General features: G+C 38.4%; 1 protein-coding gene across 3 annotated transcripts; it reads right to left on the reverse strand.

Annotated features, from left to right (window-relative positions):
- Positions 1–4,813: 4,813 nt before the first annotated feature.
- On the reverse strand, positions 4,814–25,620 carry ZDBF2 (zinc finger DBF-type containing 2). Of its 3 annotated transcripts, none has more exons than XM_052792352.1 (7): positions 25,454–25,620; positions 20,904–21,015; positions 20,266–20,317; positions 19,673–19,724; positions 18,958–19,063; positions 18,029–18,156; positions 4,814–12,220 (listed from the first exon to the last, which is right to left on the reverse strand). In XM_052792352.1, exons 2-7 carry the CDS (start codon positions 20,925–20,927, stop codon positions 9,511–9,513), a joined length of 3,072 nt encoding a protein of 1,023 aa, XP_052648312.1. In that variant the 5' UTR covers positions 20,928–21,015; positions 25,454–25,620; the 3' UTR covers positions 4,814–9,510. The 3 variants fall into 3 exon arrangements, with proteins under 3 accessions (XP_052648312.1, XP_052648313.1, XP_052648314.1); XM_052792353.1 differs by lacking the exon at positions 25,454–25,620 and adding an exon at positions 24,989–25,139; XM_052792354.1 differs by lacking the exons at positions 18,029–18,156; positions 18,958–19,063; positions 19,673–19,724; ... (1 more) ...; positions 20,904–21,015; positions 25,454–25,620 and adding an exon at positions 12,773–14,610.
- Between the last annotated feature and the right edge of the window lie 27 nt (positions 25,621–25,647).

Genomic DNA, 25,647 nt, shown 5'->3' on the forward strand with positions numbered 1-25,647 from the left:
CCAAACCCACCACAACTTAAATACTTTACATAAAATTTCCAGAGGAGTCTGAATGACTTGCAAGCTCATGTATTCCCCCCCCCCCGCCCCTCTTCAGATGTAATTCAATAATTTAGTAAGGTTCATACAAACTGATGACAATGGAGCACAGATTCACAAGTCCCCTTTTGGCAAATGTTAATTCTTTCCCTGTATAAACTTGAGGGAAATGAGTACATTTACAAAGAAAAAATACAGCACTATCATGCTATCCAAGATGGACTAGAAGAAAGAACTTAAGCTGATGGTTGAGACATGCTGCAGTATTCAAACAAAAAAAAAAACGAAAATAAAATGTCGTCTTAAAGATAAACCTAAGTATAAAACGAGGGACAAACAATGCAAGCTTCCACATTGGGAATGTTTGTAACTTCAGCCCTCTGATATAAATTTATCAAGTTTTTGTTCATAGCAAATTTAGAAGAGACGGCAATGGCAAAATGCACTAAACTGTCTAACATTACTGGCTTAGCTGTTCTATAACGTTTTTAATCTACATACCTATGTTTTACAGAGTAGACATCACTGATGCTTAAGAAAGGAGATAAAGTGATAAAGTATAAAAATCCCACTTAATGCAGCCTGGGTTTTTGCACAATGCCACTAGCCTGCTTTGGAGAAAGCAATGGCAGCACAAGTCAGCAAAGGAGGACTGTTTCAACTCCTGCTCCCTCAGCCCTCCTCATCAAAAGCTCTTTAACCTAATTATCAGCAGGGGGAAACCAAACACAAGTTCCTTACAAACACAGGCAAGAGAAACCATAAAAAAGAAACAAGCAAAACCAATAATAAAAAAATCACAGCCCAAATAAGCCCAAAACAAATAAGCCACAGCAAATTACCCCGAATAATACATTTGTAAAATATTTATTAAATCAAATTAATACTAAGCCAATTAGAACAAAATATTGGACACAAAGTAAACCAATACGAAAGTCTCAAACAATAGCAAATGGAGCTAAAAGCAAACAGGAAAAAAAGCCATGAAAAGAACATGCACAAGAACCGTACAGACTTGTAACAAATTTATAATCGTAGCAAACAACTATGAAGTTTTAGATTTACAGTCAGTAAACCCATGTAACTTGAAATATGCAAAAGAAAACCAAGGAAAAATCTTCCATTGGAAAAAATCCCCACAAACCTTAACTCCTGTAGGATAAGAAGAAGGGAGGGTTAAGCCTTAGGAAGTTGGTTTAGAGGACTCATTTTGCCACAGAAGCCGGTAAACCACATGAAAACCAAAGCCCATGCAGGTCCTCACTGGTACAACTGCGTGTCACAGCCACCTTCTCCTTTGTGGGCTGGGCTCCCCACTTGAAGAAAATATCTCCTGGCAGAGCTGGGCAAGGGTTTCAGTGCCAGCTATTCCCCACGGGCACCACAGACTGTGCCAGTGCACCAGGGGACGTACAGCACAAGCAGCGGTCCAGCTGCCGGCAGGCAAACAGGCTCTTCTCAGTGGAGCCCAGTGAAAGGACAAGAGGTACCGAGCACCAACTGAAATACAGGGAACTCTGTTTAAACAGAGATATCTGTGAGAGGTGGTCAGATGCTAGAACAGGTTGCCCAGAGAGGCTGTGGAGTGTCCACGCTTGCAGATACTCAAAAATCCCATGGGATGTGGCCCTGAGCAGCCTGCTCCAGCTGAGCCTGCTGTGAGCGGGAGGTGGGACTAAATGGTTTCCAGAGGTGCCTGCCAACCTCAGCCCTTGCTGCAGTTCTCTGAGCCTGGAGGAGACAGTGGCAACACAAGGCTTGCCAAAATGCAACTGTGAGATTTTTGTTGTTTCCCCACATGTGCACTACAATGCAAGTCTCTTGTGGGAAAAACTGGTTGAAAACGGACTTTCAACCCATTTTTTTCCGTGAATTAAAAAATTTTGGTTTTCCAACATACTCTAGAGTTAAATGAAAGAAAGGAAATTAGTTGGCCTGCTGGCTGCACTAGGGAGCTTGAAAATAATGTAGTAGGCAATAAAACAAGATCCAAGGATTAGAGACAGACAGGTGTGAATGCTTGGCTCCCCTTTACAGCTTCCATGAAAAAGCAGAGATGTCTATGAAGGCATAGGCAATAGCTACATAATTACATAAAACTATATTCATTATACAGCCAAATGACACTCATCACACCCTACTCTGAGAAAATAAAGATGGAGAACTGTGCATTGCAGATGAATTCTTATTTTAAAATGGAGGAGTGTGAGGGAGAAAAAAAGAATTTGCTAAGCACAGAAAAAGTGAACAGTCTCTGTAAAGTTGGAAATAACAATATGTAAAATAATTTCATTAATGTGTTCTCTTTTAAGCTCTAAAAAGAAAAAAAAAATTGTGCTTACCAATGCATTTCACAAAACACTGATGTCTAAAATAAGAAGAATATAGAAGATAATTCTTGATAATATTGAACAGTTGAGTTCTTTACAGCCACAAAAAGTGCTGTATGAACATTAACTAATTGTGGTAGGTGAAAATATGCTGACTTTGACTCCAACATCATCCTGACCCCAGATTCAATAAAAACTATCATGTGTTGGCAATAACTCAGGAAATGAGAAGTTGCTAGAACAGACTGGAAAATTAAAGCATTTGACACATTTGGAAATCTGTAAAATATCTGTTACCAAAAAGTCAGTATGTTTATTTTTAATTGTATGCAGATTGAATCTAACACCATTAAAATGAAAAGCACCAGTGTTTCCATCATCATTTGGGCAACTGATTGATTAGTCATCATTAGATCAGAATTTTAACAGAGCTCCTTTTGATGTATGGAGAAATCTGCTGGTAGCCACATACTGCCTTACAACTTTTCTCTTTAGCCTTCAAAAAGAAGCACGTGCACAACCTTTTTTATAATCATTTTCCCCCTCTTAGCAGTAGCTGAAAGGATCAAAACAAGCAGCAGTAAAGAGAAATACTATCCATGTATTAAGCAAATAAAAGTAACATACCAGAAGAAAGAATGATGGAATCTGAGCTGAACCACCACAGGAAATAGATGGATTTTGACAACTGTTTGCAAAGGTTCAGATGAAACAGAGATAAATACTAAAACAAGAACAAAAACTGAATATTCATTGGTCTAGTTCCAATCCATACTACATCTTTAAGTCTTACTCCTCACTTCTACCTCCCTCTTCATCTTAAAACTTTAGCGTAATAAAAAGCAAGTCATGCACATGCATTGCATCGCCAAGGGATGCAACATGTATACTGAGGACTACACCTACCCCCCTCACTGTTAATTCTTACAACACAATCTCCAGGTCAGCAGGGTGTCTATGCTCTCTGCATGAGCTAGCAAGGGTATATTTTGATTCTGCAACTTGTTTGTACAATATTAATAATGACTAAGTAAGCTATAACCAACACTTTTAGTTGCACCAGGGCCAACATTAATGCAGTATGACACAGCAAATACAAAAAGCTGGCCAGCTTTAATACACTAAAGTACATTTTTATTTGAGGATGCAAGAGAGAGGAAAAACCTGTTTACGAATGCTAATATTTGGGAAGAACTGTTTTTCAGTTTTCCTTAAGGAAGGAGCACTGACAAAGAAAAACCCTAGGTTTAGAATTGCTGACACTGTTAAATCACATAAGCTGTAATAATGATCTGTGTTCATATGTTTCATCAAAAACGCTTCTGCAATTCAAGAGAATCACTGTGACTTCCAGGACCACAGAAACACAATAATTTTGTGCATCAAACCACTAATCACTCCAATGAGTCCAAAGCCAACTAAACCCAAGCTATTAATTTCATCATAGCTCTCAAATATTCCAACTTGAACTGGACCTCCATTGTACTTGACACTCTATAAGTGTATTATTAATTGCTTATATTTCCCATGAAAGATGCAGTCACCAGACTTAAAATTTGGTTACAGTATCATGTCTGTAACTCCAGGTTTAGATGGTTGAACAATATGTCTTTAATGAATTATTATTTGACAGCACAGTAGTAACTTCATTCAGCCAGCTGCATAATGCATAGCTATCTTCAAGTATGGGTTGAAAACTGCAAAGCATGTCCTGAAATTTTAATGACATATTGAAGCCTCAGGAAACAACATGCCTATGCCTTTCAGCCATTTATTGATCCAAACTGACACATCTGTGTGCATTGCTCCTGCGAAAGATCATGCTGGTTTAAACGGGCACTGTTACAAACAGCAAATGACTACTAAATTTAAAGAACAAGGTATTCTACACAGGGTCCTATATTGTTCACTCTTAAAAGGATTTTTGCACACAGCTTTGAAGACAGTTCTGCATGCATTGTAAGATCATGATCAGGATTGTTTTGGTCTATGATTAGAGAAGCCAATCCATTTTACGTAAGTAGAAAGCTACTTAACACTATGATACTTCCAGCTCCTGCCTTCATTTATCAAGTGCACATTCTGAAAAAACTGTTCACGAGTAAGTTCTGCAGGGATCTGGCTTGCCATGTGGTTGGTGCTTCTTGGTTTCCTGCTGCCAAAATGCAGTTAGACACCTCAAATACATCTGATGCTTTTTCAATGCCATCCTAGGATGTCATTGCTTCAGTTGCCACAGGATGGGATGAATCTTGGCTTCACTGAAGTCAACAGAAGACTTCACTGGGTCAAGATATCATACAGTTGTGAACAGCTGTTTAAGTGATGACTGGCCTTCTTCATAGTAGCTTATTCCATAGCATTCTATGGTGTTCTTTCCACAACAAATTACAACAAATAGTTTCAAGTTAAATTCTACTTCAAGAATAAAGAAACTACAAAAATGCAAATTCAGTCTTTATTTTATTAAAACAAGATTTTTTTCTGCTGAAGGAATGAATAAGCTCATAACTGGAAAACACAAGCAAACAAGGAACAAAACCTTTGCTTCTGGGCATGCTCAGACCTATGCTACTACAAAGTTTCCTGAAAAAAATTATCGGCAATGCTGTGATTCATAGCAGATATATCATTAAAGACAAAAATTCTGGAATTTTAATTGCATTAGCAAGTGAGATACATTTTACTTTTCTTATCTGTCCCCAAAACATCAACAGTTGAAACACTGTTCTATTTCCAGAATAAGTGTGAATTCAGATTACTCCATTCTCAGGCAGAGTTACTCTAGGGGAAAGAGAACGGAAGACAGCTAAAGAAATCAAGAATCATCATCCCACTCCCATTTTGCACTACTCACTGAAGTAAGCAGACTCCCAAGCACAGGAGCACATATGCCACCTTGTCCTCTGCACTTCAGATCAGGACACCATCAGTTTCTGTTACCTGTCACTGATTTACTTCCAAACAGAATATCCTGTCGTGTAATTTAGCTCTTCACAACATTAAAAAAAAAACCAAATGCATGACCGAGGAAAAACATGGAAACAATAAATCTGAAATTAAATGAGCTGAAGATACAAAGAAAGAACATCCAGCAATAGCACTGGACAAGTTTGGTAATACCACTGTATTCTTACAAACTCACATTGCGTCAAATGACTACAGACAGTAGAGACAGAGAAGCAGGTAAAAAATTACAGCACCAAGCAAGAGTTTTGCAAAATACATTACCAATTATGAGAACATGAAAACCACAAAAACACATATTCTCATTTGGGCACAAATTTAGCATGAAACTTAAACACACCTTCAGATTAAGTCATAGTCTCATCATAAATACAACTAAATACCTCATTTTATCCAAGTCCCAGAGAGGAGAACTTTCATACTACAATTAAAAGAAATGGATGCAAACTTGTCAGAAAGAACTAGAAAGCAAAAGATTGTATGAGAAAAGGAACTGAAGAAGTGCTAGGTGCAAGCTTCAAACATCTAACATTTTGGGGACTTGCTATTCTATGTTTGGTTAGCACCTGGCACAGTATGAGTCTAGGTCACACTCAAGGTTCACAATCCAAGTGAATAATAACAATCAAGCTACTTAGAATGAGATTGTTTTAAAAGGTTGAATGAGTACTTTGAGGGAGGAGAGACTTTTAAAATGATGAACTGTATAAAAACCGTAAGTATGAACTTGCAGAAGGTCGAAATCACATATGCATAGAAGAAGAAACAGTAATATTTTTCTCAACTACTATAAAATATCCTGCACCTATCTGCTGCGAATTAGATTCAAAAAGCATTACTTTATTCCTCTTTAATCCAGTTATCTTTTCTTGCTTCTCTAGATTAAGACATGCAAACATACTGAACCATCTTTGTCCACTAATGTTAAAAAACAAAAAAAAACAAATAACCCCCCCACCCCCAACCAACCCTCCCATCAATTTCAGTGAGAAAGTATTTCAGCTCTGAAGTTTTCCATTGGTGTAGACTTCACAATCACGTTTCAAAGTTTCAGCCACGCTGCTAATGAAACAACATGCTATTCAAAAATGGTAGCAGAATCTGTATCATTTATCTAATAGGGAAGTGTTTGACTAATTCCTCAAGACCCCAGAAAACTTCTCTTTTCTCCTTCATGCACATGATATTGAGCATCTCTGCATTTTTTTTATGTTTTGCACATATCTTCAAGTCTCTTTCCAAAGCAGTTTCTACATTTATTTCTCATATCTCCTTTCTTCTACTAGTCATTGAGCATGCACAGAAGTTTCTAAACAGTCAGAAGTGAGGCACAGAATAACATCCAAGCTTACAGCAAATCTTATTTTGACAGTCAACCACAGAAATGTTTCCAGACTTGTAACCCAAGTCTTATTTTTTATAAAAATTGTTACATTTCATACTTTTTTGGTTGGTTTTTTGGTTTTGTTTTGGTTTTAAGGAAAATATATAGTTACTTACAATTTTATTTAAATATAATACATTTTTCTTTTTAAAAACCCAACCCTGACAAGGTCTACTATTTAAAAAAAAAAAAAATTACAGACTAAAAATTTTAGTCATTCTATAGTCCTCAAGATATTTTTACTACTCAAGGTTTCCAGGAAAAGTTGTGTGCTGGAGGAACACAAGCTTGCAATGAACAAGTAGGGAGAACAGTATTTTTGGCTGTAAACAAATATCCACTAGTGATCTTAAAGTACAATGTGCATTAAGCCTTATTCACACACAAAACAATTCATGCTCTTCATGTGTACAATACTGTGAAAAATAAAGATGGAAGAAGTTAGATAGGAAAACATTCTTGTATCATAAAAATATGTTAGAATGGGACTTCTCTATAGAGTTAATTTAAAGCTTTGCTTTAAAACACACTTTCTTTAAAAATCTTCTTTTGCTTTATCTAAAAATTACCTTTTCTATAAAAACCATGCCTTTAAAACTTTGCTTTAAAAAAATCATTTTTATATTAGACAAAATACTAAATTACACAGGCACAATTAGTTAAGAGGACTATAAGAACTCACATTATAACCCTTCATTTTCCAGTGACTTGCAATATGGTCATAAGGTTCTGTGTCTACTGACAACCATAGGAAAATACATCCACAGAAATCAACGTTTATTAAAAAAATAAAATAAATTAAAAAAAATCAAAAATCTGTCAGACCATTTTTGACTTGTAAAGGAACTTAGTTTCCAGCTGGCTTAAGTACATGCACATCTTTTCTTTATCCTGGGATATACACACATACATTAAGAAAATCCCCCAAATATTTTTTGAACAAGTGGTTTATGATGACAGCTTTTATACTTCCTTCAGATACTGTATATTAAAATAAAACATTTCAAAGTCCACCTTTATCTCAACCCAAACCAGTGACCCTTGACACTTCAGAAAATGAATCAAGAATTATTTTGTTTTTTCAGGGGAAAACACACAGATATTATGCTCAATGGCAGAGAGAGCAGGACCTGGTCTTTTCTATGTTTTCCTTGTGTTCTGAAAGATGTATTGTACCACTAAAGAATTTACAAAGACCTTTAAAGTAAGACAGATTATATAATATACCAAATTGCAGATTTACAAACCAGAGCCCTGATTGTGATGATGTTTAACTATATGCTTAACTTAATACAAATGAACAATTAATCTTGGATTTTAAAGCATAGAAACATCTGCAAGACTGGGGTTTATATCTCCTAAACACATTAAATAAGCTGTCATCATAACTATTAAAACAAAAAAAAGAAAAAACTAAACCAAACCACTACGGTCTTTTTTGCCATAAAATCACAGTAGTTAGAGCATCAGTGGCCAAACATGAGTCACTATGGAACATAATTTTAATTCAACTAAATATTTTAAAAGAGATATTTAAATATCTGTTGAAACAGATATTTGAACTCTAATACATTTAGATGGATGCTACTTAAGGTTTACTTAAATATTTTACTGAAAGTTTAAAAAGAAAGTTTCAACTATAGTACGTAAAAATGTAACCAATAGTACACCCAATTAAAAATAAAAAAGCACAGAAACTCCAATTTAAGGTTGAAATTCTAGAACAACTCACTGCTATTTGTTTGTATTATAAGTCTTTCATCCCCCCACTAAGGAATGTGAAATTCACCTATAAACTTGATCAATAAGCTATTTAAAAAGAAAAACAAACAAACAAGCAAAACCCACCCCAAACCCTAAGCCTATATTTCTTTTGGAATTTAAGATTTCACTTTAGCCACCACCATTTGAACAGTGCCCTAGAGAGACATATTTCCTTACCAGCATGGTCCGTTATTGCTTGACGAGAGCCCACAGTGACTTTTTGTCCAAAATAACTGCTTTGGACATGGTTTCAGAAAAAAAAGTCAATATAAAAACATGTACAATTATATTTCATTTCAAGAAAGCACTGAATTGATCTGAATTGTATCATACTGTATTAATTTTAATGCCACTCCATAGGCAAGTATATATTACGTGTTGAAGGAGGTGTGCATATACACAAACACAAAATACATACACAGCCCAGATTAATGTATCTTCATTTAATTTCTAGCATAACAACCGAGTCATTTTTTGCACTTTAGAATTATGTGGAAGAAATGAGAATAGGCACAATTAATTACTACACTTTCTAATTTACCTTATAGTGCACTATTACGCACTGATAAAACCATAAAAACAATATGATACTATTCAAGCTCATTTTTCTAATGTACAGGTGAAGTCTAGTAAATAGGATTCTAAGTGCTTTTTAACTCAAATGCACAACTTCTGCAGCTTTACACAGTAGAACAGTGCAATACATTATGTCCCCATATTCCAGGAACAAAAGCTGAGTTTACAGTTGTATTTGTTTCACATTAGACTGGCTTTACACTCTGCAACTCTAGCGCTTCAACTGCTTCATCTATGACCTCCTTTTGTTCCCTTTTCTCTTCCTCAATCTTTCCCAGGGGCTGGCTATTAAAAAAAAAAAAAAAGTTCTTTTGGTAGCTAGCTCTCACCTGGTAGAACAAGACAGTTTCGAAGTAAGGGTACAGCAGAAATTCTTCAAGAGGGTCAGTTCACAGTGCTAGGGTGACCCCGATCTCCACTTACTTCCCAGTTCCCGACTTTGGAAGAAGCTCACTCTGGCTTCTTGGGAAAAGATTCCGATGTGACTTTCTGCCTCTTTTCAGGACTCCCTGTGACAACTGTTGAGTTCAGAAAGGTCCTTTTTGGTTTCCTCCTCACCTTTAATTTTTTAGCATCAGACTTTTCTTTCTTACGGTGCTTTCCCACTGTAGTTTTCCTTGTCTGGCACCTGTGGATGGAGAAAGCAGAAGATTTCTGGGCACGAGGACGAAGTTTCCTTCTGATCCCTTCTTTTTGCTGTTTTTTAGTTCTGGAAGTTTGTTTGCCTGCAGTTACTCTGTTTCCTCTCCTCCCAACAGTACATCTGACAGACATAGGTCCTGCAGCCTTTCTGGAAAAAACTGGTTCTTTATTAGTGCTTTCTTTTCTCTTCCATATTGCCTTTGGATTCTCTCTCTCTAACCGCTCACTCCTGATGGAGGTCAGAGGAGTTTTGGTAACTCTACTGTTAAATGGAGTTAATCTAACATCTCCTTCTACCCCAGACTGGTGAGAGCTCAAAGGTGAAATGACCAGGTGTTTTGAGTTCTCAGAGTGACCAGATAGCCAACAATCTGTTCTTTCTGTGGAAACAGAAGATCCATCTGCCTTTTGGCTTGAGGCTGCATCATTCCCTTTACCTGGATCTGGCAGGAAAGATGCTGAAGATGAACTATAGAAGTCTGACCAATTCATTGACTTTGATGGCGTGCTTTCTCTCTGTGCATCAGCTAGTTTCCTCATGTTTGCATCAAAGCTGAGACTTCTGAAAAGCTGTCGAACATGGGAGGGCTTTTTGGCTTTTTCTCCAACTGTACTCTTTGGAGGCATTTTCAAAATTCGATTTGTTAGTGGGTCATAATACTTAAAAGAACACTGTTTGTATTTATACCTTACAGAGTCCTTGCTACCTGTGGAGTTACGATTTTTCCTCATTTTGGGAATATCTATAGGTTTACCTTTACACTGTTTTATCTCTGGGCACGAAAGTACATACACCACTGTCTTGGGCTGTACAGGACTCATAATCTTCCTATAGGACTCAGGAAGTTTAAGGGCACATAGTCTAGTTTTCATGTTTGGAGTTTTTTCATTCTCCGGCCACACGATGCTTGCTTTCTGATCAGCTGGATCAGATTCCCTTCTAGACATTTTTCTTTTTGCTACAGGGTAGTTCAATAGACTTGTTTGGGTGCCATGGCTGACTTTAACCACCTGGCATCTTGAAGCCAGGCGCCATGTCCTTTTCCTAGGCATTTTAAGAATTTGTGGGTTGCATAGTGTATCTGAGGCTAAAGATAGGTTACCAAAATCAGAGCCACCACTTAAGGCATCATTAAATTCTGGCAATGCTTTAACTGATGCACTTTCTGTTCTATTACCCTCAACGATATTGTTCTTTTTTTCATCCTTCTGCTTTTTTTTCTTCATTCTCTTTCCTGTACAGTTGGCTGCGGATTCACTGTCAAAGTAGCAGCGAAAACGACCTTCCCTGAAATCACGCACAAGTTTTTCAATTTTTATATCATCTTCATACATTATTTGAGACCAAGTCTTTCCCACAAAAGAAGGAGGCACATGAGGCAGAGCTGGAAGAACCGGTTCTTCAGTATGAGCTACAACATCCTGTTTCACTGCTTTTGTTTTCTCTACTGACTCACTTTTTAAAACAGAAGAGAGCTGTGTTCCATAGTCTTTATCTTGCAAACTTACTTGGACCTCTTTTAGGACTTCTATACCTTTTATAGCTGCCTTGGGTAAGTTTGTTCCTCCCTGAATAGGTACATCACAGTCAAAACTCATTTCAGAACCCTCTAAATGAGTATGGTCCAGAAGTGATGAAAAAGTTAAACAGGGATTATTCTCTTCTTTGAAATGAGTTTCTTCAGATGTAGTTCCATGGCAGTATTTCAAAATAACATCTTCAATAGTTTCATCCACTGAACTTTCATCACCTCTGTTTGTCTTCACATTTTTGCATCTTGCTAGTTGTGGGGATGTCCCAAGATCTAGGGAGCTGCTGATACCCACAGTATCCCTGAGATGGAAATCAGACACTAAAGTTTCATCCTGAGTTCGTAAACCACCTCGTTTTGAGAGAGATTGACCTGAGGTAATACATAAAGAATTGCTGTGGCTGCACATAGGTTTCTGATGAGAAACTGAAGGGCATTTTGGGTGAACCAGTGCTGGAGCAGGATTCAAGCATGGGTTCAATAACACATCACTATTGCATACCTCCATTCCCGTTTTATCACATCCACTATGCGGAATCAGATTTGATGCTGCCAGATTCCTAACGTTTTTTCCTGGTTTAGGATTAACAGAAGAACTATGGATTAAAGCACTGACAGAAAAACGCTGAGGTACAGGGCTCACAGCTATAAACTGGCCTTCATGGCTATGATTTGCAATCTGTGCATCTTTCGGGGTATTGCATTTCTCATTGCTACAAATGCCTGTAGACTGCTGGGATATTCTTACAACATGTTCCTGCCTTCTTTCTCGTTTTTGAATAAATGCTTGTGTTACCAAAGTTTTCTTTGTGCCCTCATCAGACAGGCATGGAGCAGAAGAGCATATTTCACCAACGGACTCCTGGTCTTGGCTGGAAATCTCCTGTCTGTCTCTGCTCCTCTTTTTCTCCATCTCTTCTGGGGACAGGCAAGCAATCCTAGCAGCCTCTGGAGTGACAGGGAGTGGCATGTCATCATAGCTTGGTCTAAAGCGGAGGGAAAAAAACCACCTTATATAAATACTTGAAAAATCTCAAGCATATTTACAACAATAGTGTGTCTTAAAAAAAAAAAAAAAAAAAAAAAAAAAAGAGTAACTACCTAAAGTGCATCACACCTAATGAACAAACTCAAGTTACTAGCTCTGCTACTTTAGCAGAGATACTCCATTTTTAAAAAGAGCAGAGGGGGATGGGGGAACATTCCACAAAGCTAAAGATAACAATTTGGGCATTAGTCAGTTACCCTCTTCATGCAACCACCCATTAAGAATGGCCAAACACACATTACAATCCTTTTATAAATAGAGCAAAGCAAGAAAAAGTAAAGGTATTTCCTTTGTTTGAAGCTGTGAGCTTATAAAGAGGTTATTTCACTGGTAAAACTATCACTAATTAATATTGAGCTTTTGTAGAAAAATGGAACATTAAAATATGGCACAGTGTAAAAATACTATTGAGTATAAATGCCCCTTTCCCTACAAAACATGGCTGCCCAATAGGAACTCTGCACATGTTGCCAAGGAATTCCGTACTTACTGTTTCTCACAGACATACCACAGCTTCTGGCTCACTTCTATAAGAAGCCAAGTTATGATGGTTCAGCCTCACTGTGACAGCAGCAGATTTTTATATATTCTGTAACTGGCAGTTCTGTCTTTAGGACTGCCTGAAATACAAGTGGTTATGTCTTGCAGAATTAACAGAACAGACAGATATGGACTATTTCTCTTACACAACACAGGAATCTACAAGGCTTCAATGTGTAACAGCTGAGCAAATCCAATGAAAATAATTTTTAAAAAAGTAAATATAACTGAAGAGAGAATATTATGTTTCATTTGAAAGTTATAACCAGACCTTGCGAGACCCAAATGGATGCTTCCTTTAATACAACACGGCAGACAGTCATGCACCTCTTATGGTGCATTCACCTGCTAACAGAAGTATGTGAATAAATGTTATTGTAATTTCCTTGGTTATAAACATTCAGCTTCCACATTTATTGAAAGTTAAAAATCAATCAACGTGCAGAAGATAGTCAACATGTGCAGAAGTCCTTGAAGTACTCAGACATTAGTTATTAATAAAGCCAGCTGATATCAAGCAAACATGTAGTAAGTATTTCTAACTAGCTACTTCACACTGAAAAAAACAATTACAAGAGAACTTATCTGAATATAGCTATGTCTCAGCCTTTTACTGAGAGATGACAGATAAAAGAAGAATTCTCAGCTTGGAAGAACTGTTTTATACTTGAAAAAAATGATAGGTTTGGCCAATGTTTTTAAAAAAAAAAAAAAAAATTTAAAACTGACATTTGAGCTCTACAGAGTTAACAAGACTTAGTCCAGAAAAGCATACCTCATAAGGATCACCACCAAACCAAACAAACAATACTCCCCACCCCCCCAATAACTCATACTTGAAAGCATCTATTTTAAACCTCAGGAGAGGGCTCAGGAATAGGGCTCATGATCCACCATTAGATTTTGTTCTCCCTCTCTCTCTCAGTCTGAGCCAATAGCAATTAAGAAAACAGTTATCCAGCCAGCCACATATTCATTTCATCACCATTTAATCTCCACATTTTCCTTAGCTCACTTATAAACCTTATACAAGAACATGCCAAAAGCTGGGCTTTTGAGAGATGGTATGATAGATGCAACATGACAGATGGTACCAAGACCAAGATTCTCCTGTATTGACAAGGTCTGTTACCCTGTCAAAGAAGGAAATTAGGATGGCCTGATGTGATTTTTCTTAACTAAATCAGCAGTAACCATTCCTCATCACTTCATTGTCTTCTAGATTCTTATGAACAGTTTGGTTATTCAGTTCTCAGGGAAACACTGTAATTCAAGCAAAGAAGTCTATAAGCAGATCCTCTCTCTGCCCCTACTGATAACTGACAATCGCTACATTTGTTTTTTCCCAGTCCTTCTAAAACATCACACATTATCTGTGGCCTCTCAAAAATAATTACTAACAGCTCCCAGACTGCCTCACAGAGTACTAAGTATCATGAGTGCTGAAAACCCTATTTACTGAGGTCATATGAGAAGAACGAGAGTCACTAACAGTCATAAACAAACCAAATTTTTTTATGCAAAATAGCATGGAAATGAAAGTTATCAGAAGACCAAGACCTACAAGGTATTTCACAGTGCAGGGACTGAAGCACTGTCCATCAAACAAAAAAAAGCCTTCCAGGTAAACACAAGGGCAGTCATATGAACATCCTGTAGATCAAAGTCCCCTCCAATCACTGCAACAAGTAACAGAAATCACACTGGCTACATAAAAAGTGATAAAGCACTGCATGCTCTTCATAATGAAGCAACTTACATTTTACTTTGGCTATTACCATATTATCCTTCATTCACTAAAGTGATGTACACATCAAATATTGACTGCCAATACTTGATCTGAACTAATGGTGCAAGTTGTATTAACACACACCCAAAAAAAGATGTTTGTTATTACAGACTCACTACCTATGGTTCCACAGGTAAAGTCAAGTCCAGGTTTTTCATGAGTCCAAATGCTAAATGCTGAAAAATTCATGTTGCAAAATTTTACCTTTGTTTACTTTCCAGAGGCTAGAATATAAAGGCCACCATGCCTATCTAACTTGTTATAATTTTACACAGTGTTCAAAAGCATGTACAAGACATGCACATGTTCCCGTATCTGTAAAAACGGTGTGTGGGGAGATTGTGTGTGTGTGTAGGAGTGAAGTATGTGTGAATGCATATACCCTTACATATTGTAATAATACGCAATTTAAGTGAAAGTTAGGAAACTAAAGTAGTAGCTGTCATGGCTCATGCATACCAGAAGCAGGAATCTTGCAGAAGACACGGCTGTCTTGGTCAAAGGAAACAATATAACAAGAAATGACATAATTGAGATGCCAAATTATATTTTACCTCCTTACTGTAAAGGAAGTTTAACTGATACCTGCCACAGACCTTAGTTTTATTCCTGGCAATGTATACGGCATACAATCACAGGCTAAAAGTTTGAAGAAGAAAATGCTACAACAAAACTTTTCTATTATAAATAATTACAGTTACAGAAGACCAGAAAGTGGTAAATATATTGCTAACGTTTAAAAACATAATGAAGTTATAGGTGGCAACACAAAAGTTTCATAGCAACTAAAAGCTCTTAGCGCTGTAGCTGGCAAGTTAGCTCAAGTAACAACAATTAAAATAGAATAAAATAGCTGGAAGACTATAAGATCTAGTCACCATCAAAGTTTCTCAAAAGGAAAAGTTGCATCTCACTAATTTCTGGACCATGTGTTAGGCAGTGATAAAGGAGCAGATAAAGAAAAGATTTACTACTTTGATATGCAAAAGGCTTTCATTAAGGTCCCTAGGAGTCTACTAAAAAGCTAATAATTGGGGGAAGAAAAAAAAAACCCCAGCAAACACTCCTCCCTGCTCAAGATGCATTATTTTAAAAGAAAATAAATAAAATTTTATGATACAACCTGCAATATTCCTTGTGTACTCCAAAAATATAACATTTTCCTCAAAAGCGTATCATCTTTTGGAATACAGTGGAATTCTGGTTATCCAAGAAAAGGGATAGAATTCATCAGAGTACAGATAAGGGTTATAGGATTGACTTAGCAAAAGGAGAAACTTCATATAATGAAACATAGAAAAAAGAGGATAATTTCTATTATCATATGAATGCAATGTAATCAAATACATCAGATGATCAAACAATGCCTGTCAGCTGAACTGCTGTGCCTTACTGCTGCATGCATTCTTGGTCCACCGAAGCTCTGAGATAAAGCACCTTTGTTCAAACTTCAAAATCTTACAGATCAGAATTAGACCTAAAGAGAAGGCCAAAGGCAGTAGAAGTAATCTTTTAACTTTCTCACTTCAGAGTTCTTCCACCTCTGTGTGAAAAACCTGGCATCTGGATACTGCTGGAAGACTGAATATAGGACTAAATGGATTTTGGTATGGATAAACTATAGCAAATTCCTAGGCTTCTAGTTCACTTAACCTATATACAGTTTTTTAAAATTACTTATAAGCATATGTCTCTGGGGTGAAGGGACTAGAACTACAGTTCTGTACAGTTAGGGACTTCTGACAGTTTTGCTACAAATTAACCTCAAAAGCAGAATGAAGATTTACTCTCTTAAACGCTCAATGTTATTTCTTTACATAAAAAACTTCTACACTAAGAGTTTGGAGGAAGGAATGATTTTTTGGTTTGTGGGTTTTTTTTTACTGGGGGGAGGGGCAGAACACCAATATCCTTTGAAATTCAGTATAAGGCAAAGCTCTGATGAATTTTTTTCCTTTTTCCACATCACTACTAGGTATACTGGTTCTGCAAAACAAATCAAGTCTCACAAATATTTCTATCATCCTTTTAAATAACACTCTTAAGATCCCTTGTGTGAAGTCAGCTAAATAGTAAAAATGGGCATTTAAGAACTGAGTGAAACTGGGTATCAATCCAAGTGTTTTACATAAGAAAGAAGAGAATCCAATTCTTGCCTCAGATGTCAGTTAAGAACATGACTTTTTTTCAGTCATTTTTCAGAGCAGTATCGCAACATAAATCTATTCACACTTTCTTTTCCATCTTTGCTTTTCTTCCTTCAAACTCTGTTTAGATTTGGGATTACTCCTCCCCCTTCTCCCTCCAACTTCATCTAGATTTTCTACATTCTTCCAACAGCTTAGAGGAACATGGGTAGCTTTTTCTTCCTAGTTAGCAGGTTTTGTTGACCAAAGGAGTAACCTTGTATTAGCGACACCTCAAGAGAGGGCTTCTTTTCGTTTGAGTGTTGCCTTAAAGTGAGTCCTATATTTTCTCCATGGCAAAAAAAATTGTGGATGTTCTTATCTAGAAGGATTAAATTCTTATATTTAAGATGAAGGATTAATTTATTTATTTGTAGTGATGCGTACATGTCCTGGGCTAATTTGTCATAGACATGCCTATTAGCTTGTTCTGTCACATCCCTGATAATATCACTATGACTCCCTTCAGACAAAATACCCTTTGACTTATTTGTCAGATCTATAGCAGTTGTATATCAAGATACACTGTACTGGGTTCAGACTGGGATTTTTGTCTGCCTTGCAGAACATAACAAACAAGGAATGAGATTTAATTGATTTCCCTTCATCTGCAGAGAAAAACTTATCCCTCTTATCACTCTTAAACATGCACATGATAAATAAAGAAAACATTTTTCAAAATCTGAGCATTAATAAATTGGCCAATTAATGTAATTCATGTAAGTATTAACTGAATGTGTGAACTGCAAGGATAATGAAAAAATAAACATATAAATATTCACCTGACATTATCCACAAACAACAAAAATTACGAACTCTTTCAAAACATACCATAAAATATACTGCTAAATACAAAGCCCAAAATTATAAGAAAATATCTATGAAGCCCAAATTATAAGAATTTGTAAATGCATGTCAGACTGTACAGTCTGCTACTATACCCACTGACACATATTCCTTCTTTTTTCAGGTCTTCACATTTAATTGCTATCAGTAGTGTTGTATCAAATCCTTAAGTAGTGAAACAAAGTTTAAAAGTGCAGAGACAACACAAAAGCAATATACTTGGACAATGTTTATATAAATACACTCCTTTCTACATTGTCTTCAATGTGAAAGTTTCACTTCAAATGGGCAAAATTTACTGCTCAGCAGTGGAAGAGAAATAAGAACTCGTAATACATCCATTCTACCAATACATATTTAAAAACAAAAGCCAGCTGTATTATACCTGTTGTCATGGTATCTGTGGGGATGATGCTGTAAAACATCTTGCAGGAAACGCTCCATCAAGCTAGTGGTACCCATACGATTCCTACAGTAAGTAGTAAAATGTCTGTGCTGGGAGCTGAAAACATGCTGGTGAAAGATAAAACAGATGACTAGTTTAATACTACTGTTAATGCACTGGTCTGTTCCTAAAAATTACTTCCCAGGTTAAACATTACACTGTTGCTATGAAAATATTTAAATAAAAAGAAAAATCTTCAGCCTTTTCTGCTTTCAAGGCCTTGATTCAATAAGCTTTTTAAGCATGCTTAGGGAGTCTCAAATAATACTAAAATGTATTGAAATGCCTTTCTGAGTTAGAACCTAAATTAGCAGCTCTGACAGCTGTGCACAGGTCTCTTGTAACTAGTACAAATACTCTAAATGTATCTATAAATTACTATTAAAAAATTCTTGAACTTCATATGAGTAAACATCCTATCATTCGCTCAAATTAAGGAAAATTTTCATAAGCATAGAAGGTTAAAATATCTTTCTAATTAAAAAAGTCTAAAAAAGACAGGAGACTGAGTTAAAGAACAGAAAAGAAAATAGTTGATCAAATGTCTTCAGTCTTGATAGCTAACATATTAACCCTAATACTTTACAATATATACAGCCACAGATATAAACCTAATGGATGCAATGCACAGCAGCGTGCCACTTCAGAAAAGCAGACAGCAGTAGCCATGCCACTCCACCAGCATCTTTTTACAGGTAAGAGGTAAGAAGGGTATCTTCTTCTCAGGTGCATACACTGTGCAATTCACAAATTGATTTATTTTTCATTCAGTATTGGGTGTTCAGTGTAGAGACTGATATTTTATAAGCTGATAAAGCCTTTTGGTACTCCTTGCTATCTGTTGCTGAATTATGCAGAAGACTTCTCACCTGTTCCAGATTACTGTAGTGTACATGGCAACAGTTGCAGTATCCTTGTCTATTTTGCACAGTGGATACTCCAGGCTGAGGATGTTCTTGCCCTCTTGTGCGTAAACTGAAAGAAGGTAATATTACCAAGACATGCTGGGCTGTTTAATTCATGTTCTTAACATGGAAATTCTAAATATCTATCTTACTATACAGCTGGAACAAACTTGCAAGATAAACGTTTCTATTTCAGAATTGTAATGGCAAGTAGGACCACATATTTTAACATATTCCCAAGCAAATTTCACTAAAGAACATTTTTCTTAAATGCAGAACAAAGGATAACAGGTTAAAGGCACAGCTAACACAAACACTATTATCAGCTGGCTGAAATCTTAAGAGACCTGTGTCTCCAGAAAAAGGCAGTCATCTTTTCAGTCTTCTGTTTTTTAGTATTTTGAAATAAAATAAAAAAAAAAAAAAAAAAAAAACCCGACCAAAGACAAAGAAATCTTGACACCCACACATTCGTTTTGGGCATTACAATGCACCTTCCCCACAGTTTTTAATAGTATGTGGGTACAAGATAAAAAGGACTTCCATCATATGCTTGATCTATATTGCATCACTGTCATCCATTACACAAGATAATAGGTAACATTGAAAAACAGATTCTTCCTGTTTTACTTTGTGTAAGCAGTAAGCTAGATGCCAGTTAAGTCATCACCTAACTTACCTGCTATTGCTATCCTGTCGTAGAGAGCCTTCAGCACCATGTCTTTCAATTCCTGGGGGGGGGAAACCAAACCAAAAACCAGAATATCAAAGAGATGGAATAGAGTTCTACCTGCAATTAGTTACTTCTCTTAAATTGCATTTGTCAAAACTACTATTTTAAAGGAAGATAATAAGTTTAGTAAATTCCAAGAAAGCATGTAGAGAGAGATCCTTCTGTCCTCAAAATTCCTCTAAAAGCTTCACAAAATAAGCTTTACTCTTTCACGGTTGAGGTGAGTGGGAATTTTTCTACTGATTTGTCTGGGATCAAGACTAGGCAATCTATATTTATATTGCTACATCCATGGTCACTGAGATGAAACGTAGCATGTCTTAAACAGCTTATTACAGGACAAGAAAATTACACCTACATGGAAACTCTGTGGATGATTCAGAAGTCACTTCTTCTATCTAAGTTCCATAATGAAATTTAGGAAATCTAAGTATGCAAGTAGTAGTAGTTCACTACAAGGTGAACTAATGCTTCTACTGTTAATTATTACATTAAAAAAAAAAAAACTGCAACAAAAATATCTACTTTAAATTTCTCACCTTGTGCTGAAGAAGCAGAAGCTTCATCAGATGGTTTGATTCTGTCAAACATCTGCAAGTAAAAAATAAATTAACTGAGAATAAAAAAGAAGAAAAACCCACGGTAAAGCCCATGCTCAAGTTCATCCTTCAGTCCAAGCTCCAAGCTGTTCAGAAGCACTATATTGTTTCAGCTATAGACCAAAACTTTACTTAAATGAAGCTGCATTGTAAAAATAAATTTCTGCTTTACTACATTACCCTAATATTATATTTAAAAATGCATATTAGCTTTGATAGAAGGGGCTAATTCCTGATCTAATTAACAAAGTCAAATACTATACTTATGAATACAGCTTAGACTCTGTTAGGTTATTAACCAATAACATTGTCAAATTTCCTAAGTTGCCTTTACAATAAAGATGAAAGATGTATGCTAATAAAAAACATACAAGACCTAAACCACACAAACTAATTATCCAGGCTGGAAAAGTAATCCTTATTGCTCGAAGACCTGCAAACCAATACTGAATCCTACAATTTTTAATTAAAATATGACTGCAGCAACATGGAGTGCCCAAACACAAAGGGCTTCCGCATTTCACACAGTACTTCTACATTATGGAATGCAAGCATAAAATCAGCTTTCTAGTACAAACCTTACAGGCATCAACCTTCTTCATCCACCAAAGCTGACTCCAGACTAGCAAAAACCAAATGTCGAACAGGAGGCCACTTGCAGTGCAGGACACTTATCTTTTCTCATCCCATCTGGCAACAATGAAGTTAAAGAGCCTTTTAAAATAGAGTTAATAATGCATGTTTTCCATGCCCTAAGGCATGTAAATTTTTCTGTACCATTTTGCAAACACGTCAGTCAATAAAATGGATAAAACTCTTTAAGTCCGCAGTACGTCCTTCTTTTTTATTATGCAAGTTGTTTTGACAGTCTTTCCTACATAAATGTTAACCATACCTTCTGGAATAACTTTGTTCCTTCTTTTTTCCTCACAGTCCCTATGTATCAAATATTGTTGCCATTTTGGATGCTAGCACTCAAAATTAAGTATATTTCTACAACAACAGAAAACAAATTCCTCAATGTTAACCAAATTGAAATGAATCTATTTTGAGCATCTTTCACGAACCTGCTCAGAAAGACAATGTTTCATTTTGCTTATGTTACATAAACTAGTTAGAAATTGTATTAATATATTAACTGGAAATTTCACAGTAGGTTGGATGTTCAAATAATTTTATAAATTAATCATTATATACTCAATGAATATACTATTATCACTATTATAGTATAATATACTATTATCACTAGCATTACAGAAGGAAAACAGAAAGGCCACAATAATTTGCACAATCGCTGTCACCAGTGTCACAGTGAAACTATCACATCCTGTCTCAAAACTCAGGACTTAGCAATTCTTAGATCTGCTCTTGGCTTACCATTTATGTAATTGTGAGATGATGTGATGGGTTGACCCTGGCTGGATGCCAGGTACCCACCAAAGCCGTTCTATCACTCCCCCTCCTCAGCTGGACAGGGGAGAAAAAATATAACAAAGAGCTTGTGGGTCGAGATAAGGACAGGAGAGATCACTCACCAATTACCATCACAGGCAAAACAGACTCAACTTGGGGAAAATTAACTCAATTTATTACAAATCAACCAGAGTAGGGTAATGAGAAATAAAACCAAATCTCAGAACACCTTCCCTCCACCCCTCCCTTCTTCCTGGGCACAACTTCACTCCCGGATTCTCTACCAACCCCCCAGCGGCACAGGGGGACAGGGATGGGGTTTACGGTCAGTTCATCACACGTTATTTTCTGCCGCTTCATCGTCCTCAGGGGGAGGACTCATCACACTCTTCCCCTGCTCCAGCGTGGGGTCCCACCCACGGGAGACAGTCCTCCACGAACTTCTCCAACATGGGTCCTTCCCACGGGCTGCAGTTCTTCACAAACTGCTCCAGCATGGGTCCTTTCCACAGGGTGCAGTCCTTCAGGCACAGACTGCTCCAGCGTGGGTCCCCCACGGGGTCACAAGTCCTGCCAGTAAACCTGCTCCGTGGGCTCCCCTCTCCACAGATCCGCAGGTCCTGCCAGGAGCCTGCTCCAGCGCGGGGTTCCCACAGGGTCACAGCCTCCTTTGGGAACCCACCTGCTCCGGCGTGGGGTCCTCCACAGGCTGCAGGTGGATATCTGCTCCACCGTGGACCTCCATGGACTGCAGGGGGACAGCCTGCCTCACCATGGTCTTCACCACGGGCTGCAGGGGAATCTCTGCTCTGGTGCCTGGAGCATCTCCTCCCCCTCCTTCTTCACTGACCTTGGTGTCTGCAGGGTTGTTTCTCTCACATGTTCTCACTCCTCTCTCCGGCTGCCGTTTTCCATCTGTCCCAACTTTTTCCTTCTTAAAAATGTTATCGCAGAGCCGTTACCACTATCGCTGATTGGCTTGGCCTTGGCTGGCAGCGGGTCCGTCTTAGAGCCGGCTGGTATGGGCTCTCTCGAACACAGGGGAAGCTTCCAGCAGCTTCTTACAGAAGCCACCCCTGTAACCCCCCCCGCTACCAAAACCTTGCCACACAAAGCCAATACAGATGACAAAATTAAAGTTTCAAATCAACTACTTTTATTTCTTATCCTTTATAAACTGTTTTTACAAGAATCATTCCTTCCCTTCTCCTTTCCTGTTCTCATATATGTACAAAATATGCTCCTATATGAGGCTACATACCATCAGCTTTGACAGATGCAAGATGTTGTTTGTTTTCTTTAAACTTGCTTTGCTCTTCCTCTGACTATGCACTGCTCATTATAAAATAGCAGTTATGGTCAGAAGGAATATCTTAATATCTCAATTCAAAAAAAAAAACCAAAAACCAAAACAAAACCCCAACAAACCATCGAACCAAAACACCAGACTCGTTCTCCTTCCCATAGTGTGTCAATTCATGTAATAGTATTTAAAAAACCCACAAAACAAAAACCAACCCAGCTGCTTTTATAAACCTTCTCATCAGGCAACAGAGAAAAGCTTTCTTGATAGATCAACTGATCTCAGTCACCCTGTTCAGTGTCCTATACACAGCTGGGATCCAAAAGAAAGCAAAGGAAAAACCCACAAGACTATCTTTCATGAATGATGCATTATGGAAAATAACTTGTTCCATGTGCTCCAGGTCAACTTACCGATTTTTTTAAGGTCCTGAGATATATATATATTCTATATATAGAATATATATATATATATTCTAAAGATAAAGCTATAGATGTGAGGCAACCGCAGAGGCGGCTACCCCGTTGACATGGCGGCCAGACGGTCAGCAGGGGGCACCGCACCCATTCATCCCCGTCCACTGCCGCAAAACTGAACTGAAGCACCTCAATATACAAACACCCAGTCCCGCCTCAGAGACGCCAGTCAGCGGCAACTGCAGTATGTTGCAGGTTAACTACTACAACAGTTCGTTACTTCCTTATGTCAAGAAATAATTTAAATGGTGGTGTGCTACTAAGGGTTCACTCACCTGCAAGTACATTTCTGTAGATTACACCCCCAGGTCGAGACACAGACTCAGGCACATTTAAACCGAGCTAGGAGTGTAGTAACTTTAAACAGGACAGGATTGTGAAAATATCTATACTGAATTACTCCAGCCTGGATCTCCTCGTCACCTTTCTACAGTTCGAGGAGATTCGATGGACCAGATTTTCTCACTGGAGGAGGGGCATGTTAGGTGAAACTTGTAAAAGCCCGGCTATCACTTGGTAACTGACAGGAAAACATCTCTGAAAGATCTTCCTCTGATACTTAGTTACAAAGCTTACAAGAGAGAAAAACCTATTCTCTTTATCTCAGTGTTTTATAAGAACCCTAGTGTACAGGACAAAGAAAAAAATCTGAATTCAAACTACATACAGCTTGTCTACCATCTGAAGTCAAGCTCAAACCACAGGTTAGCAAAGTAAAGGAAATCTGCTATGTAGATGCCTTATGTTGCCAAAATCTGGGCAGCCTAACTGCAATCCTTACTTTACCAAAACAGCTATAAATCCACAAAGAATTTTTCAGATGTCCACGCAAAGCCTGGAAAATTCTAGTCTAGTTAAGATACTTCCAACTGTAAATATCTTAAACTGTGGGATTAAAAAAGTAAATTATATCTGTACAAGCTTTAGCATAAACATCTTACCACTGAAAAATCATGTAAATTGTAACAAACATAAAAACAACTGGCTACTTACAGAAATGTTTGTGGTAAATTTCTAACCGGCTACTTTAGCTGTCTCTAACACAAATGCTTCTTTTCGGTTTTACTGAATGACTCTATGTACAGCAGCTAAAGGATGAAAAGCCTCAGACAATCCCATTTAACAAGAGAAATCCATAAAGAGGCAATCAAAAGGCACGAAATGTACACACACACACACACACAAAAAAATCAGTGGTGCATTCTCGATAGTATATAAAAGCGTCAAAGGCATCAAAGAAACTCTCCAGACAGTGTCACTCTTGCACTGCAACAGGTAAAATATAAATCAAAAGGGGCCAAAAGGCCAGTCAAAACTGCTCCTCCAAAAAGACCTCAGGAAAACCTCTACTGCCCCTTCACCTGAGAAGGTCTGTGCTGGGCAGACAGAGAAAAACAAGGGGGAAAACTCTCCCTGCAACAAAGTTATGTCTTCCAACAGCATTAGCACCAATAGGGAGGCGGTAACTTACTTCAGGAACTGCTTTTGCCCCACCAGCACACACCACCAGCGCTGGCTCCAGCTGCCGTCCCTGCGCCGCCGCCGCCGCCGCCACCACGCCGAGCGGCGAGTCCGCGGTTCCCCCCTCGTCGCGCCTCACCGCCCAGCCGCCGCCGCCCGGGGCGGAGCCGCGGACAGCTCCCGGGGCCCGCCGCTAGCCGAGAGGCGGGAAGGGCCCGCTCTGTTTTGAGGGAGCGGCACCCGCCCCCGCCGAAGAGGCTCGCCGCCGCCGAGGAGGCTGAGGGGAGGCTGGCGGCGCCCGCGCGCGCGCAAAAGCTTCGCCGAGCAGCGCGCGGACCCCGCCCCAACGGCCCCTCCCGCTCCCAGCCGGCCCCCTTCCCCCCGCCCCGCCCCGCCCTGCCCGGCCCGGCCCGGCCCGGCCGCGCAGCATTCCCCCTGCTCCCGCCGCCCGGCTCCCTCGCCGGGGCCGTCTCACCTCCATCACTTCCCCGTGAGCTCTTCCGTGCCATGCTGGGGTCAAGGGACGCCATCCGCTGCTTCCTGCTCCGGGTCGGCGCGGCGGGGGCGGAGCAGAGGGCTGCGCTGTGGGTGGGACCTGCTGTTTCCCGCCCAAGCCTGAGGGGCTGCGCCGCCGCCGCTGCCCGCCCGCCTTCGGGCACCCCCTTCCCT

This window comes from Harpia harpyja, chromosome 7, assembly GCF_026419915.1.
Source record: "Harpia harpyja isolate bHarHar1 chromosome 7, bHarHar1 primary haplotype, whole genome shotgun sequence".
Taxonomy (NCBI): domain Eukaryota; kingdom Metazoa; phylum Chordata; class Aves; order Accipitriformes; family Accipitridae; genus Harpia; species Harpia harpyja.

Bases quoted from the DNA above. Each gene is read 5' to 3' on its own strand.
- ZDBF2 (XM_052792352.1), bottom strand. From the start codon at position 20,927: ATGAAGAAGGTTGATGCCTGTAAG. The intron at 20,318-20,903 runs GTTTGTACTAGA...TTTTACTTGCAG, and splicing joins AGAAGGTTGATGCCTGTAAG to ATGTTTGACAGAATCAAACC. The intron at 19,064-19,672 runs GTAAGTTAGGTG...ACCTTCTTTCAG, and splicing joins CGACAGGATAGCAATAGCAG to TTTACGCACAAGAGGGCAAG.